The sequence below is a fragment of the Heptranchias perlo genome, chromosome 16 (genome assembly GCF_035084215.1).
Source record: "Heptranchias perlo isolate sHepPer1 chromosome 16, sHepPer1.hap1, whole genome shotgun sequence".
Classification (NCBI taxonomy): Eukaryota; Metazoa; Chordata; class Chondrichthyes; order Hexanchiformes; family Hexanchidae; genus Heptranchias; species Heptranchias perlo.
Window position 1 is genome coordinate 62,870,423 of NC_090340.1, and position 18,673 is coordinate 62,889,095.

Genomic DNA, 18,673 nt, shown 5'->3' on the forward strand with positions numbered 1-18,673 from the left:
GCAAGATTATTTTTTTGACATATAGCACAGTTGGACAAACAAGGAAGATTTTAACCTTTAGAAAGGGATATCTGTAAAAACACATGTATCTGATGATTTACAGCAGTGTATATTTATATTGTGCTCTTTGGCGAGGATCAGCAGGCTGCAAGGGAAGGTAACAGTGGGCACTGGTGGAGGACTGAGGGAGGGAATGTGATGGAGGAGATCACAGGCTGGCCTGGTTACAATCAGCTGTTTTTCTAGTTTCAAAAATAATGCAAATGAAAAAACTTTCCAAAATTCCATACATATCTCAGATTCTCAGGAGCAGAAAGTTACAGAAGAGTTTTCCAGAAGCTACGTGGCAGACTTTTAAAGCGACAAGAATAAAACCAAACAGGTGATCAGGTCCTGCATTGGTGCGTGAATGAGCACCCAATCAAGAGGCCCGTTGCAAAAGGTTCTCCTTAAAATCCTATCCATCAACAGTCTCACCTAACTCCACCATTATAACACTGCTCGCTGTCCTTCACTCTTCCCCACTGCCACTTAAACCCTCAACTACACCCTTCTGTCACCTTCAGGCTAAGGTGCTCCAACTCCCTCCTCGCCAATCTCCCAAGATCCAGCCGACATGAACTCCAGTTCTTGCAAAACTCCACCACATGCAACTCTTCCACTCCCTGGTCCTCACCGACGTTTACAGGCACCTAATCTCTCAAAACACTCATCCCAGGTTCTTCTCTCCGCACCCCCCCTCCCCACCCTCCAACGTCCTCACCTTTCCATACATCTGCGACCTCCTCCAGCCTTGTGTGCCAGGGCACTCTGTTATCCTGATTCTGGTCTCCTTTGTATCCCACCCATCAGCCATTTTGACCCCGCATACGACTCCCCTTAAACCATTCCACCTTGTTTCCTCTGCCCAACCTTTCACAAAGCTTCATTAAAGCCCATCTCTTCAATCAAGCATTCAGTCACTATCCGCAGCTCTCTCCTACTGCTCAATGTGCTCTCTTCCCCATGATGTTTTACTAAGTGAAATATGCAACGAAATGCAAGTAGCAGTTGCCCAACATTTCAGTATCAGGGTGGCACCGGGTTCAGAAACCAAGTCTATGCACACCGCTCTTGGGCACATCCAAGCGATAGTAACCATACCAGAAGCTTGAAACTTTGTCATCTACCCGCCTTTCAATCGAGGAACTGTGTGGAACAACAAAAAATATATATAATTAAAAGAAAACTGGACTGTGCAGATGGGGAGAAAAAGAGAACTAATAAAAATTGCCACAGTCAATGTCCAAGTTACAATCCCAAGTGTTTTTTTTCATATTTCATAACAATGCAATAGTAATGGATTTATGGAAGGAGGCCGTGGTCTTATAAGTTCAGATTTTTCGTGCTTCTGTAGTAACTGCACCAAGAGTGTAGAATGAGCTATAGAAAGGCAGCAGGGCCCCAACTTCTGTCCTTCGTTGGGGCTGATTCAGCTGAGGGAGTGGAGGCACAATTGGCCTCTATATCTTTGGGATAGAACAGGAAGGGGGGAGAAAACCATCCAGGATTCACACTGGTGGCCAATGCTTGTATACGGAGACAGGGGGAGAAGAAGGGGATCAGGCCCTAGAGCTTTAAACTAAAAGGGGGGGTGGTGTCAGGTGAGGGAAAATTTAGAAATCTAAGGAAAAAAGTCAAGACAATAAAGCAGTGTTGCGATTTGGATAAAGATAAGCAGAGTCTGACAGGAAGGGACAGATAGTTTAACAGTAACAGTGCATCAGCAACTCAGGTCAAAGCTGGTAAAAAGTTAAAATTAAAGGCACTTTATCTGAATGCACGAAGCATTTGTAACAGGATAGATGAATTAATGGAACAAATAGAGAAAAATGGGTTTGATATAATAGCCATTACAGAGACGTGGTTGCAAGGTGACCAAGGTTGGGAACTAAATATTCTAGGGTACTTGACATTTCGAAAAGATAGACAAAATGGAAAAGGGAGGGAGGGTAGCCCTGATAATAAAGGATGAGATAAGGACAGTAGTGAGAAAGGATCTTGGCTCAGAAGATCAGGAAGTAGAATCAGTATGGGTGAAGATAAGAAATAATAAGGGGCAGAAAACACTGGTGGGAGTAGTTTATAGGGCCCCTAACAGTAGCTATACTGTTGGACAGAGTATTAATCAAGAAATAATAGGAGCTTGTAACAAAGGTAATGCAATAATCGTGGGGGACTTTAATCTTCATATAGACTTGTCAAATCAAATTGTCAAAGGTAGTTTGGAGGACGAGTTCATGGAATGCATTCGAGACCATTTCCTAGAACAATACATTGTGGAACCATAGAAACATAGAAATTAGGAGCAGGAGTAGGCCATTCGAGCCTGTTCCGCCATTCATTATGATCATGGCTGATCCTCTATCGCAATACCATATTCCCGCTCTCTCCCCATACCGCTTGATGCCTTTTGTGTCTAGAAATCTATCTAGCCCCTTCTTAAATATATTCAGTAACTTGGCCTCCACAGCCTTCTGTGGTAGAGAATTCCACAAGTTCACCACCCTCTGAGTGAAGAAATTTCTCCTCATCTCAGTCCTAAATGTCCTACCCCATATCCTGAGACTGTGACCCCTTGTTCTGGACCCCCCCCCCAACCAGGGGAAACATCCTCCCTGCATCCAGTCTGTCTAGCCCTGTCAGAATTTGATATGTTTCAATGAGATCCCCTCTCATTCTTCTAAACTCGAGTGAATACAGGCCAAGTCGACCCAATCTTTCCTCATACGACAGTCCTGCCATCTCAGGATTCAGTCTGGTGAACCTTCGCTGCACTCCCTCTATGGCAAGTATATCCTCTCTTAGGTAAGGAGACCAAAACTGCACACAATACTCCAGGTGTGATCTCACCAAGGCCCTGTATAACTGCAGTAAGACATCCTTGCTCCTGTACTCAAATCCTCTTGCAATGAAGGCCAAGATACCATTTGCCTTCCTAACTGCTTGCTGCACCTGCATGTTTGCTTTCAGTGACTGGTGTACAAGGACACCCAGGTCCCTTTGTACATCAACATTTCCCAATCTATCACCATTTAAATAATACTCTGCCTTTCTGTTTTTCCTTCCAAAGTGGATAACTTCACATTTATCCACATTATACTGCATCTGCCATATATTGGCCCACTCACTCAACTTGTCTAAATCGCCTTGAAGCCGCTTTGCATCCTCCTCAAAACTCACAATCCCACCTAGTTTTGTGTCGTCAGTAAACTTGGAATATTACATTTCGTTCCCTCATCCAAACCATTGATATATATTGTGAATAGCTGGGGCCCAAGCACAGATCCCTGCGGTACCCCACTAGTCACCGCCTGCCACCCCGAAAAAGACCCATTTATTCCTACTCTGTTTCCTGTCTGTTAACCAATTTTCAATCCATGCCAGTATATTACCCCCAATCCCATGTGCTTTAATTTTGCACACTAACCTCTTATGTGGGACTTTATCAAAGGCCTTCTGAAATTCCAAATAAACCACATCCACTGGTTCTCCCTTATCCAGTCTACCAGTCACATTCTCAAAAAACTCCAGTAGGTTTGTCAAACATGATTTCCCTTTCATAAATCCATGTTGACTTTGTCTAATCCCGTTGATATTTTCTAAGTGTCCTATCACATCCTTTATAATAGACTATCATTTTTCCTATTACTAATATTAGGCTAACCGGTCTGTAGTTCCCTGTTTTCTCTCCCTCCTTTTTTAAATAGTGGGGTTACATTTGCCACCCTCTAGATTAGAACAGTCCCTGCAAATCGTAGAATTTTGGAAGATGACAATTAATGCATCCACTATTTCCATGGCTACTTCTTTTAATACTCTGGGATGCATATTATCAGGCCCTGGGGATTTATCGGCTTTCAGTCCCATTAATTTCTCCAGCACTATTTTTTCACTAATACTAATTTCCTTCAATTCTTCCTTCTCACTAGTCCCTTGGTGCCCTAGCATTTCTGGGAAGTTATTTGTGTCCTCTTCCATGAAGACGGAACCAAAGTATTTGTTTAATTGTTCTGCCATTTCCTTGTTCCCCATTATAAATTCTCCCGTTTCTGACTGTAAGGGACCGATATTTGTCTTCACTGATCTTTTTCTTTTTACATACTTGTAGAAGCTTTTACAGTCCACTTTTATGTTCCTCGCAAGTTTACTCTCATACTCTATTTTTCCCCTCTTCATTAATCTCTTGGTCCTTTTTTGCTGAATTCTAAACTGCTCCCAATCCTCAGGCTTGCTACTTCTTCTGGCAACTTTATATGACTCCTCTTTGGATCTAATACTATCCTTAATTTCTTTTGTCAGCCATGGTTGGGCCGCTTTTCCTTTTGTGTTTTTGCGCCAGAAAGGAATGTATAATTGTTGCAATTCATGCATTCGTTCCTTAAATGTTAGCCATTGCCTATCCACCGTCAAGCCTTTTAATGAAGCTTCCAATCTATCATAGCCAACTCACTGCTCGTACCTTCGTAGTTTCCTTTGTTTAGATTTAGGACCCTAGTTTCGGATTGGACTACTTCACTTTCCACCTTAATGAAAAATTCTATCATGTTAAGGTCACTCTTCCCTAAAGGACCCCGCACAACAAGATTATTAATTAACACCTTCTCAATGCACAATACCCAATCTAGGATAACCTGTTCCCTGGTTGCCTCCTCAACGTACTGGTCTAAAAAACCATCTCGTACAGACTCCAGGAATTCATCCTCCACAGTATTAGTGCTAATTTGGTTTGGCCAGTCTATATGTAGATTAAAGTCACCCATGATTACTATAGTACCCTTGTTACATGCATCTCTAATTTCCTGTTTGATGCCGTCCCCTACATTACCACTACTGTTTGGAGGCCGATAGACAACTCCCACCAGTTTTCTGCCCCTTGGTGCTCCTTAACTACACCCAGACTGATTCTACATCTTGATTTTCTGAGCCAATATCCTTTCTCACTATTGCTTTGATTTCATCCTTTACTAACCACGCCACCCCACCTCCTTTTCCTTTTTGCCTGTCCTTCCTAAATATCGAATACACTTGGATATTCAGCACCCAGCCTTGGTCACCCTGCAGCCATGTCTCCGTAATCGCAATTATATCATATCCGTTTACATCTATTTGTGCTGTTAATTCGTCTACCTTATTACGAATGCTTCGTGCATTCAGATACAGTGCCTTTAGATTTGTCTTTTTAACATTTTTAGACATCTTAAACATTTTTTTGTACTATGGCCCTATTTGTGTTACCATTTTTTCTTACCCGGACCCTATTTGTTAGTGCGCTCTTTTGTGTACGCTCTGTCCCTTCCTGACACAATCTGGTTATCCTTATCACAATCACTTTCCTGCACTGCTTCTTTGTCTTTTCTCTTTAGCATTCTAGATTTCTCTCCACTAGGACCCTCACCCCTTCTTATTTAGTTTAAAGCCCTATCTACCTCCCTAGTTATTTGATTCGCTAGAACTCTGGTCCCAGCATGGTTCAGGTGTAGTCCATCCCAACGGAACAGCTCCCTCTTTCCCCAGTACTGGTGCCAGTGCCCCATGAATCAAAACCCACTTCTCCCACACCAATCTCTCAGCCAACCAGGGAACAGGCTATTTTAGATCTAATCTTGTATAATGAGACAGAGTTAATTAGTAATCTCATAGTAAAGGATCATCTAGGGAAGGGCAATCATAATATGATAGAATTTCACTCAGTTCGAGAGTGACATACTTCAGTCCGAAACTAAGAGTCTTGAACTTAAATAAAGCCAATTACATAGGTATGAGGGGCGTGTTGGCTACAGTAGATTGGGAAATTAGATTTAAAAGGTATAACAATAGATAAGCAATGGCAAACATTTAAAGAAATATTTCAAATTCTCAACAAATATACATTCCATTGAGAAATAAAAACTCTACGGGAAAAGTGATCCATCCATGGTTAACTAAAGAAGTTAAGGATAGTATTAGATTAAAAGAGGCTTATAATGTTGCGAAGAATAGTAAACTGAGGATTGGGAGAGTTTTAGAAACCAGCAAAGGATGACCAAAAAATTGATAAAGAGGGAGAAAATAGAATATGAGAGTAAACTAGCAAGAAATATAGAAATATAAAGAGTAGTGAAAGTAAATGTGGGTCCCTTAGAGGCTGAGACGGGAGAAATTATGGGGAATAAGGAAACAGCAGAAACGCTAAACAAATATTATGTATGTCTTCAAAGTAGAAGACACAAAAAAGTAGAATAGTAGAATCATAGAATAGTTACAGCACGGAAGGAGGCCTTCAGCCCATCGAGTCCGTACGGCTCAATGCAAAAACAATCCAGCTAGTCCCACTCCCCCACCCTTTCCCTATAGCCCTACAAATTTTTTTCCTTTCAAGCACTTATCCAGTTCCCTTTTGAAGGCCATGATTGAATCTGCCTCCACCACCCCCTCAGGCAGTGCATTCCAGATCCTAACCACTCGCTGTGTAAAAAAATTTCTTCCCATGTCACCTTTGGTTCTTTTGCCAGTCACCTTAAATCTATGTCCTCTGGTCCTTGACAGTTTCTCTCTATCTACTCTGTCTAGACCCTTCACGATTTTGAATACCTCTATCAAATCTCCTCGTAACCGTCTCTGTTCAAAGGAGAACAATCCCAGCTTCTCCAGTCTATCCACGTAACTGAAGTCCCTCATCCCTGGAATCATTCTAGTAAATCTCTTCTGCACCCTAAGGCCTTCACATCTTTCCTGAAGTGCGGTGCCCAGTACTGGAGTGGGGAAATAGTAGGGAACCAAGGGGCTAATGAGAGTGAGGAACTTAAAGTAATTAATATTAGTAAAGAAAATGTACTAGAGAAATTAATAGGACTAAAAGCCAACAAATCCCGTGGACCTGATGGCCTACATCCTAGGGTTCTAAAAGAGGTGGCTGCAGAGATAGTCGATGCATTGGTTGTGATCTTCCAAAATTCCCTAGATTTTAGAATGGTCCTAGTGGATTGGAAAGCAGTAAATGTAACCCCATTATTCAAGAAAGGAGGGAGAGAGAAAACAGGGAACTACAGGCCAGTTAGCCTGATATCTGTTGTCAGGAAAATGCTGGAATCCATTATTACGGTAGTGGTAACAGGATACTTAGAAAATCAATGTGATTAGGCAGAGTCAACATGGTTTTATGAAAGGGAAATCATGTGTGACAAATTTACTGGAGTTTTTTAAGGATGTAACTAGCAGGGTAGATAAAGGGGAACCAGCTGATGTAGTACATTTGGATTTTCAAAAGGCATTCGATAAGGTGCCACACAAGAGGTTGTTACACATGGTAAGGGCTCAAGGGGTCAGGGGTAATATATTAGCATGGATAGAGGATTGGTTAACAGACAGAAAACAGAGTAGGTATAAACTGGTCATTTTCAGGCTGGCAGGCTGTTACTAGTGGGGTGCTGCAAGGATCAGTGCTTGGGCCTCAGCTATTTACAATCTATATTAGTGACTTGGATGAAGGGACCGAGTGTAGTGTATCCAAGTTTGCTGACGATACAAAGCCACATGGGACGGTAAGCTGTGAGTAGGACACAGAGTCTACAAAGGGATATAGACAGGTTAAGTGGGCAAGAAGGTGGCAGATAAAGTATAATGTGGGCAAATGTGAGGTTATTCACTTTAATAGGAAGAACAGAAAAACAGAATATTTTGTAAATGGTGAGAAACTATTAAATGTTGGTGTTGAGAGATATTTGGGTGTCCTCATACACGAAACACAAAGTTAACATGCAGGTACAGCAAGCAATTAGGAAGTGTATGTTGGCCTTCATTGCAAGGGGGTTGGAGTACAAGAATAAGGAAGTCTTAGTCTTGCTACAATTGTACAGGGCTTTGGTGAGACCACACCTGGAGTAGTATGAACAGTTTTGGCCTCCTTATCTAAGGAAGGATATACTTGCCTTAGAGGCGGTGCAACAAAGGTTCACTAGATTGATTCCTGGGATGAGAAGGTTGTCCTATGATGAGAGATTGAGTAGAATGGGCCCATACTCTCTGGAGTTTAGAAGAATGAGAGGTGATCTCATTGAAACATATAAGATTCTGAGAGGGCTTGATAGGGTGGATGCTGAGAGGCTGTTACCCCTGGCTGGAGAGTCTAGAACTAGGATAAGGGGTGGGCCGTATAAGACTGAGGTGAGGAGGAATTTTTTCACTCAGAGGGTTGTGAATCTTTGAAATTCTCTACCCCAGAGGGCTGTAGGTGCTGAGTCATTGAGTATATTCGAGGCTGAAATCGAGAGATTTTTGGAATCTAAGGGAACCAAGGGATATGGGGATCAGGCCAGAAAGTGGAGCTGAGTTCAAAGATCAACCATGATCTGATTGAATGGTAGAGCAGGCTCGAGGGGCTGTATGGCCTACTCCTGCTCCAATTTCTAATGTTATGTTCTAGACCCAGCTCCGATGCCGCCCCCACCCCACCCTTCCACGCCTGCTTACAATCAAAGGTGAGACTCTCACAGGACAAATGGGCTCTCGGGTGAGCTACAGGGGGATGGCCAGCTTCTGGAATATTGTCCCAACAATCGTCAGTGCCTTCCGTGGAGAAAGAGAGGGAAATCAGATAGTCCACATCAGTTTTTAAACTTTTAAAAAAAAAACAGAACATTCTCAGAAGATTTACATGGAGAAACAAAAATGAGTTGCAATATTTGAATCCTTAAAAAGGGAAACTGATTTGCATAAAGTAAAGTGAGATTACATCAGGCATCTTCTTAATCGAGAACAAGATAACAGAAAGAGGGTTCAGCACAGGAGGGTGGACACAGGCCGGACAGACCCTCGTATACTGGGGGTTACTAGCATTAGATAGCCAGCCTACATCAAGGGATGAAACCTAAAACCATTGCAGAAGAACGGGTGTCGGCAGAAATGACAGTGAGACAGAAACACAGTTCAGGGAGCAGAACTCAACAAAATAAATCTGTACACCACAGGATTACGGCTGAGTTCGAACTAGCAACTATTACAGGAGGGAAAAAGCTTGACCAACTATGCTGAAGATTGCAGGACCATCCCATAAGGAGCCTTTTGCGCCGCATCCAATCACAGTTAAAATCATGCTGCGGGCACACAGCCGTTTGAACAGGCAGCAATTTTAAAACACTAAGAGTCGTGAGCACAGAGTTAAAACAGAGGTTAGATTTAACTTCAGAGTGTTAACGATTCTCTCAGGATGGCCGATTGCCACAGACTCTCAACCCACAAGAGACTGGGAAGCAAACTTACCAGCTGACGGGGAAAACAATGACATAATGCAAAAGGTCAGCAAAACAACCCTAAGGTCCAGGGGATTAATTATATCATTTTTTAATACAAAACTACCTTCAGCAAGTCTACCATGTATTTTTGGAGGATGATTATAGATTTATCATGAATTTGATACTTGTTTTTCTTTTGCCTGTAATGAACTAATGCAGAATTGATGCCATTCGTTTGTCAGACCTGGTTATCAAAACAAATCAAGCTGAGGCAACTGGTTATGTGAGAAAGGCCAGAACAATCGAGTGGCAGCAAAGAACCGGGAGATGAGAGTCAGAGCAACAAAGCTGGCAACAGTGATGTAAACAAAGAAGGCCCAGGCATTGGACTGGGGTGAAACACAGGAGGAGAACAAGAACCACTGGAAGGGCTGGTTGAGAACAGCAAGGAATTCAGCATTTTTTTTCCCAGGTACTTTTGCGTTATTCGGTTTGGTTTTAGATCTTTGCGCCATGCAGCGTTCTACGAGTGAGGCAATGGGTGGTGACATGGAGGCCAGCCCAAGGGCGGAAAAGGCTAACATGTTTTCAGGCTCCTCCTCCCTCTTGCCCATGAAGATGTATCAGCTCCCATGGCTGTGGTCAGGAACCAGTGTCAATCGCCACCAGCACCCACCTCCCCCCCACCAAATGGCAACAACAAACTGCACGTGCTCTGCACCTTTTCTACCCACACCGAGCAAGGAAATCATTCCAGTTATACGTGTAAAAAAATCTTTACCTCGGAGGCTCCTCCCCATGACCTCACGGCCTCCTCCAACTCCGTCACGTGGTCTGCCTTCATGGTCTCGCTCCCCATTGCGTTCTTCCTCTCCTGGGCTTGGGCCTCTGCCAAGCACGAGTGGGCTATGGGCTGGACTCGATGCAACGCCTGGGACAGGAACTGAAAGTGGACCTGCAGGACGGTCAGGAAACATCGGCCTAGCACCTGAGGAACAGGATACAACACAAGACGTCACTCTCGAGCTACCAAAATGCGGACAAAGTTCAAAATAATTCAAGCAGCATGCAAACTTGGGCAAACCTGCTGAACCAGTTTCCAGCTTCACTCTACACGCCAGGTTTTACACAAGTCAAAAAGAAAATACAAAAACAGGACAGAAATTAAGCTGTTGCCAAATATAAAATGAATACATTTTCACAATCCAACTTTAATCAGATTAAGGCTAGGCTATATAACATGAGGTTTATAAACTGAAGGCCCTGGAGTGACTCCAGCATTATTGACATTAAAATATTCGGGCAAATACAAAATACAAACATTCAGTCATGTGATACTCCATAACCAAGACATGTTGCAGATGCAGAGTTGGGTCCCAAGGTATGTGACAGGTGAAAGCAGTCACCATAGGTGAGTCTTTTTTGTGCAGGGTGTGGAGCAAGAGGAGAAAATAGAAGGATAGTTTGGCCCCAGGACCCAAATTATAAAACAAGTATCGAAGAAAGGAAGAACTTGCATTTATGTAGTGTTTTTCACATCCTAAAGAAGTGCTTCAAAGCCAATGAAGTACATTTGAAGTGTAGTCACTGTTGTAATGTAGGAAAACATGGCAGCCAATTTTCGCACAGCAAGGTCCCACAAACAGCAACAGTGATAATGACCAGATAATCAATTTTAGTGATGTTGGTTGAGGGATAAATATTGGCCAGGACACTGCAAGAACTCCCCTGCTCTTCTTCAAGATAGTGCCATGGGATCTTTCACATCCATCTGAGAGGGCAGACGAGGCCTCGGTTTAATGTCTCATCCGAAAGTTGGCACCCCCAACAGTGCAGCACTGGAGTGTCAGCCTGGATTAAGTCTCTGGAGTGGGGATGAACTCACGGCCTTTTTTTAAAATTCGTTCATGGGATGTGGGCGTCGCTGGCAACGGCAGCATTTATTGGCTCTTCTGACTCAGAGGTGAGAGGGCTACCACCGAGCCAAGGGTCATTTTAAAAAAAGATTATAATGGTGGTCAAAGGCAGCTGCTTTCCTTTTGAGACTTTCCACTGCATCATAAACCAAGCATGGCACAGTTATCTTACAGTTCTATATTAAAGTCTTGCTGACACTCTGAAGGCATGAGTAACTAGCTCTAAGGAGTTATAATGCAGGTTACAATGCGCAATGCATAAACATCCACTCTCTCTACAGGACAATGGGCACCTGACAGACAACTAATCCTTACATCTTCTGATCTAAACCCAATTCAAGAAAACATAGATTCTATCTCTGGTAACCACAACAATCTTCAGACCATACAGGAACCTTGGAGTGTCTCCTAGCTATACAAGATATTAATCATAACACCAAGAACTTTCTTAATCTTATTCTTTACTTCAGGAAAAAGAAGATGATGTTATTAAAATAATTTATTTCCTCCCTGCCCCCAATGGTTATGGTAAACTTACTACCCCTCAAATGAGATGTTAAACCAAATGCCTGCTCCACTGGTTCAGGTAGGTGTTATAGATCCCATAATACTATCTGAAACGCAAGTAGTTCTCCCAGTGCCCTGGCCAACAATTCTCCCTCAATCAACATCACCAGAACAGATCAACTGCTCATTCTTCTCATAGTCATTTGTGGAATCTTGCTGTGCAGGAAATCCAAAATACTGAACAGGGACTGCTGCCCTTCCTAAGCAATTCACTGCAAAGTACTTTGAGATAGTTCTGAGAAACACAATTAGGAGATGCAGAAATCAAAGTTTCTTTCTTTAAGTACACTGCATTTCTAGCGTTGAACTCTGTGAATGTTAAGAGAGTATTATTTTATAAAGAGAAGAGATTTTAAAAGTGTTATAAATCTCTCCCACTCCATCACGGGAGGAAAAAAATAATCTCTTTGTAGCCATCCCCATACAGCAACACCATCTATTTAATGAATTAGGGGTGCGCAAAATCACAGGAACATTGGTACAACCGCAAATATGCCAGTGGGATAGATCAGAGCCAAGCTGAAACACTGGGCAACTAGGGATGGCTAACTAGCCCACAACTTAAGTCCCAGCAGGAACAGAGGGTCAGGAGGTCAGCTGTCAGTTGGTCTGAGCATTTTTCACAAACTACTGCTAAGCGAACTTTAGCCCTCAGCCTATTCAATCCGATTTTGCAGAAAAGTGTTTGTGAACTCCCATATCACAAGCAGCTGCTTCCTAAGGAAGTATCTGAGCATGAGGGAGGGAGATGCCTGAAGGGAGAATGCCACTGTTGGCATTTCAGCTCTCACCACTAACCTTTCCCACCCCCACTACCAGATTCCACATTCTCAGCAGCAGCTTTGATGTAAGAATTACAGACAGAGTCTGCCCCCTGAGAAATGGAACAGAAACAGCAGTTAGTAGCTGTTATTGTGAAATGCCTGGCCTTTTAAAAATTATGGTTATAAAAACACGGCAGAATAAATGGATTTGCAATTATCCAAATTCCGATCACAAACTCCTTAAGGCCATGACCAATTTAGAACTTAATAGACATCTGGACAATATTTAAACGCAGGGAGACCTGGACGATGACACAAAATATTGCTTTATAAAAACTTGAGGCTTCCTAGAAACCAGGGAACAAAAGACCATTCAACCCATCAAGCATGAAACTACATACAACTTGTGTGTCAGCCGTGGCTCAGTGAGTAGCATTCTTGCCTCGGGATCAGAAGGTTGTGGGTTCAAGCCCTACTCGAGAGACTTGAGCACATACTCCAGATTGACACTCCCAGTGCTGCATTGTCGGAGGTGCAGTCTTTCGGATGAGACATTAAACTGAGGCCCCGTATGCCCTCTCAAGTGGACGTGGCACTATTTGGAAGTCCCTCGACCAACATCACTAAAACAGATTATCTGGTCATTACATTGCTGTTTGTGGGATCTTACTGTGTGCAAATTGGCTGCCGCGTGGCCTACATTACAACAGTGACTGCACTTCGGAACGTCCTGAGGTCGTGAAAGGCACTACGCCTTATTTTTAAACCCTCCAAGAGACACTGTCCCAAACTTATTGGTAGCATACAGGATCAAACTCTCCGTTCTGCACATACTTCACAATTTTCACTCATATTAGGAGAGGGCTGCAGCGAACAACTAAGCATTAACCCAGGAGGCCGGGGCAGGGCGAGGATTAATACTTAACACATCTGCTCGTTTTTTTTTAAAAAACAAAAAGTAAAAACTACAAACGTAACTGGAATACATCAAGACCTAGGGTTGCACACAGCCTAAACCAACCTTGTGTGTCCACTATAATTATACTCTGTAGCATTTGCCAAGAGAGATTTTAAAAATGCCCAAGCCATCATGTTCATCACCTTGGCTATTAGTTTATCTCACTTGGCAGCACAAGCACCTGAGTGTCAGAAGTTTGTGGGTTCAAGCCCCTACTCCAGGGGTTCAGCAGGTAATCTGGTCCCACTCTCCAGTGGAGTACTTGTTGCAGTATTCTTGGGATGAAACGTTAAACTACAGACCCAAGTGCCTATTCTGGTGTTTCAGATGGGTGTTGACGGTCCTACAGCACTATTCCAAGAGCAGAGAGTTCTGCTGGTGTCCTGGCCAACATTCCTCTCACAACAACCGTGACCAAAAATAAATTAACTGGTCGTTGGTAACACGGCCGCTCACGGGACTGTGCAATGCTCAAAATGGCTGCAGTAATTACCAAAATAAAAGGTTACCGCGTTTCAAAAGTAATTCATTGCACGTGAATCATTTTCAGCTGGTGAGAAACTTGAAATGGCTCTACATAAATGCAAGCCTGTCTGTCTATCAAATGGTACAAAAATGACAGCTGATTCAAACAATTTCACCACCCTGGTTCAGAGCTCTCCAGTCGCTGCCAAAGAATCAAGACAGCTTGTGAGCCCACACAGAGGGACTTTAGTAATATAGAGAGATTGGGGAATTTGGGGTTGTTCACCTTAGAACAGAGAAGGTTAAGGGGAGATTTGATAGAGGTGTTCAAAGCCATCACGGCTTTGATAGAGTAAACAAGGAAAAACTGTTTCCACTGGCAGAACACAGATTTAAGATGATCGGCAAAAGAGCCAGAGGCGACATGAGGAAACATTTGTTTTTACGCAGGAAGTGGTAATGATCTGGAATGCACTGCCTGAAAGGGTGGTGGAAGCAGATTCAATAGTAACTTTCAGAAGAGATTTGGATAAATACTTGAAGGGAAAAAATTTACAGGGCTATGGCGAAAGAGCAGGGGAATGGGACTAATTGGATAGCTCTTTCAAAGAGCCAGCACAGGCATGATGGGCCAAATGGCCTCCTCCTGTGCTGCACCTACTATGATACGGCAAGTCAATGAGTCAACAACAAACAACTTGCATTTATACAGCCCCTTTAACATAGTAAAACGTCCCAAGTCACTTCACAGGACCGTAATCAGACCAAAATTGACACCGAGCCAATGGAGGAGACTTTAGGACAGGTGACCAAATGCTTGGTCAAAGACATAGGTTTTAAGCAGCGTCTTAAAAGGAGGAGAAAGAGATGGTGAGGCGGAGAGGTTTAGGGAGGGAATTCTAGAGCTTAGGGCCTAGGCAGCTGAAGGCTCAGCTGCCAATGATGGGATGAAGGAAGTGGGGGATACACAAGAGGCACGACCTGGAGGAATACTGAGTTGTCAGGGAGTTGTAGGGCTGGAGGAGATTACAGAGATAGGGAGGGGCGAAGCAATGGAGGGATTTGAACATAAGGATAAGAATTTTTAAAATCGAGGTGTTGCCGGACTGGCAGCCAATGTAGGTCAGAGAGCACAGGGGTGATGGATGAACAGGACTTGGTGCAAGTTAGGATAGAGGCAGCAGAATTTTAGATGAGCTCAAATACGGAGGCTGCAAGGTGGGACGCCGGCCAGGAGAGCATTGGCCTAATAAGGCACTGGCAGCACAAGAATAAAGAAAAATCAGATGAGTCGTGCTCTGAGGCAACAGGTTTCTGCTTCAGGCTGGGATGCTGGTAAAACTACACAACGTAAATACCCTTCAGGCTACTAGAATCTTGTGTCATCCTTGTTTTCAAATCCCTCCATGGCCTCACCCCTCCCTATCTCTGTAACCTCCTCCAGCCCAAAAACCCTCAGATCTCTGCGCCCCTCCAATTCTGGCCTCTTGCGCATCCCCGGTTTTCATCACTGCACCATTGTCGGCTGTGCCTTCAGCTGCCTAGGCCCTAAGCTTTGGAATTCCCTCCCTAAATCTCTCCGCCTCTCTCTCCTCCTTTAAGATGCTCCTTAAAACCTAACTCTTTGACCAAGCTTTTAGTCACCTGTACTAACAGTGCATGATGTGGCTCGGTGTCAAATTTTGGTTGATAATCACTCCTGTGAAGCGCCTTGGGACATACTACTACGTTAAAAGCGTATATAAATGCAAGCTGTTGTTAGAGGGCACACAGGAAAGGGGCTCTCCACACCTCCGACGCCCACCCCATAAAAGTTAGCTCCTGGAGTTTGCATAGTTTATATTTCTAGGGTCCGAGCAGTAACGGGATCATCACATGCCTGCTAACAATAGCACTATCAATATGAAACACCTGGAGACTAAAGCTACAATAAATTGTATTCCTGCGAACTACCTTTTAATAAAAACAGAAGAACTGTTAAGACATAGTAACAATCAGATCACGAAGTGCACTCTATCCCACCATTGTTCTTTCTTGTTCCTCCCTCCCCCCAACGCACAAGAACCCTACAGCTATCTTAACCGAACAAAGGTTTCATTCCCAGGGAAAATGAATCAGTCACTCTAGCTCGCAAGGTCACATCATCGATAAATGTCGTCTAAAAAGTATAAATTTTCATTAAAAAATCAGTTACATCAAGGCTTTGTTTTACTTGAATTTTCTTATCCAGACAGCCTTGAAAGTCTGGGATAAACACATACACAGGCCTCCTGCCAATGTTACTGTGATCAGCTGACAGGAACTGTGCTCATTGCGGGGGGTGGGGTTGACAAAGTGAGAGAGAGATGGTCACACACAACATGCATTTATATAGTGCCTTTAACGTAGTAAAACGTCCCATGGCGCTTAACAGGAGCGATTAACAAAATTTGACACCGAGCCATATAAGGAGATATTGGGACAGGTGACCAAATGCTTGGTCAAAGAGGTAGGTTTTAAGGACGGTCTTAAAGGAAGACAGAAAGGTAGAGGTGGAGAAGCTTAGGTAGGGAGTTCCAGAGCTTAGGGCCTAGGCAGCTAGACAGAGCGACACACAGAGATTGAGACAGCGTGCGAGAGAGACAGCGTGCGAGAGAGACAGCGTGCGAGAGAGACAGCGTGCGAGAGAGACAGCGTGCGAGAGAGACAGCGTGCGAGAGAGACAGCGTGCGAGAGAGACAGCGTGCGAGAGAGACAGCGTGCGAGAGAGACAGCGTGCGAGAGAGACAGCGTGCGAGAGAGACAGCGTGCGAGAGAGACAGCGTGCGAGAGAGACAGCCAAAGAACGAAACACGGAAAAATGAAAGAACATGGGTCTAGGAAAGTGTGTGGGATAAAATAAACAGCCAGAGGTCCTGCTCCCAGTTGCTGTCCAGTGACCCTCGTTCAGCTGTGATGTTATCCATGACCACAGAGCTTGCTAGCACATATCGCTTGAGCTCAAATAAAGAACGGCCACTTGGGCAAGGAACCAGAGGACTCCCAGCGCACATGGAACTGCACCTCAGCAAGAATAAATCCCTAAAAAGGGAGAAACTGGAATAAAAATAAGGAAATTCAAGAGCATCTCTCCCTGCTTCTAGCAAACAAAAAAGTACGTGACTAGATCATGAACCCCTACCTAGTGACCCAAGTGAAAACAATTCAAACCAAACACCAGTTAACATGTCCAAAGTCGGGAACTCAACTGTGACAACAGCCATCTTTTAAGCTCTGTACCAAGCCAGCCGAATCACAGGAGTTCTGAACCAGACGTCATGCAAGTCAAATTTACATTTAGAGCATCCGGTCAATAAATCAGATCAGTAATTCTCAGGCGCCTGCTTCACTGGCAGCTGACTTCACGCAGATTGACTCAATTTAGAAGCAGTCTTGGGCGAGAATGTGAGCTAGTATTTCTGTAAACATTTGCAGGATGCCAATACACAATAGTCCTCGGACTGTAAAGATCTACAGTAATTTCACAACTAGATTACAACATCAAACTGACTTTCTTGCGTTGGGTTAGAAAACTTCACTGAGCAGAGGAATTAACTTGGTTTGGGGGTGGGTGGGGGGGGCAGGGAGAGAAAGCAGTTCACCAGCTTGCCCACCAGTTGGTTTCTTCTTTCATTGAAGCATAGATTTTGGCCTGTACTGAAAGATATGTTTTTTTGCTCTGGGATCCATTTCCTTGCATTGAAACTCTAAAGTCATCCCACTGGCCATGTGATAGGGAACATGCAGCATTTAAAAAAAAAACTACATGCTAGGAAAGGAAAATAAGAAGTTACATCATGAGTAAATATCAGCAACAGTCTGCCCTGCATCCTGCTGGCACAGGTTCCTTCAGCCACAGAGCAACTGAAACAGTGGGCAGTATCAACATTCCACAGCACACTGCTGACTGTCACACTGTCTCAGTACTTGCGGTGAGGTGGGGGGGGGGGGGGGGGGGTGGTCTATAGTCTACTCCAGGGAGAGGCAGTTCTCTGATCACATCCAAGAAACACAGAACACAACGTGGGTCAGCCGACAGAGCAATTCCTGTGCGTGGATGGTGGCCATGACAGTTACTCAACAACAACAACTTGCGTTTATTCAGAGCCTTTAACGTAGTAAAACTTCCTAAGGCGCTTCACAGGAGCGATCAGACAAAATCTGACACCGAGCCACAGAAGGAGACATTAGGGCAGGTGACCAAAACCTTGGGGCGACTTAAAAGGTGGCGAGAGGGAGGCCTCACAAACCGTCAGCGATGCAAGTGAATCACTTTGAAACATTTAGTAACTTGACCAGAAACTCCTTAAGCCTATTGGCAGACGCCACTCTAAACTGGTTATCTATTGTGGCCGACTGTACTAACAGCTGAAAAACCACACTGACTGCCAGGATAATTTCCCCTCCCTGAATACGAAAATCAGGGACAAATCATGCACGAGGGTTTGAATGTCCAAATATTACCACAAATCTGATCACAAACACATTAAACAACAACCTGCATTTGTATAGCGCCTTTAACGTAATAAAACGACAATGATATCAGCCTGCCCCAACGTCGGAATGTCAACTTTTATTTTGGCCGGGGTGGCAGAAAAGATCATAAGGACCCAAACTAGCATTAACTAAAGTGGCTAATTACAGAACAGTACAGAGGGGAGGAGGTGTGAAAATACACACAGACCATCATGCCCTCCAGTAACAGTAACTCAGCAACGTGCAATTGTGGTAATG

General features: G+C 43.8%; 1 protein-coding gene across 5 annotated transcripts in view; it reads right to left on the bottom strand.

Moving 5' to 3' along the window:
- LOC137333827 (granule associated Rac and RHOG effector protein 1-like) overlaps positions 1 to 18,673 on the bottom strand; it is a 181,416-nt gene that overhangs the window by 49,984 nt on the left and 112,759 nt on the right. For all 5 annotated transcript variants that reach the window (XM_067998192.1, XM_067998191.1, XM_067998188.1 and 2 more), the window contains one exon: positions 10,033 to 10,239. In XM_067998192.1, the coding sequence (XP_067854293.1) occupies positions 10,033 to 10,110 (78 nt within the window). In that variant the 5' untranslated portion in view covers positions 10,111 to 10,239. The remainder of the gene's footprint in view (positions 1 to 10,032; positions 10,240 to 18,673) is intronic.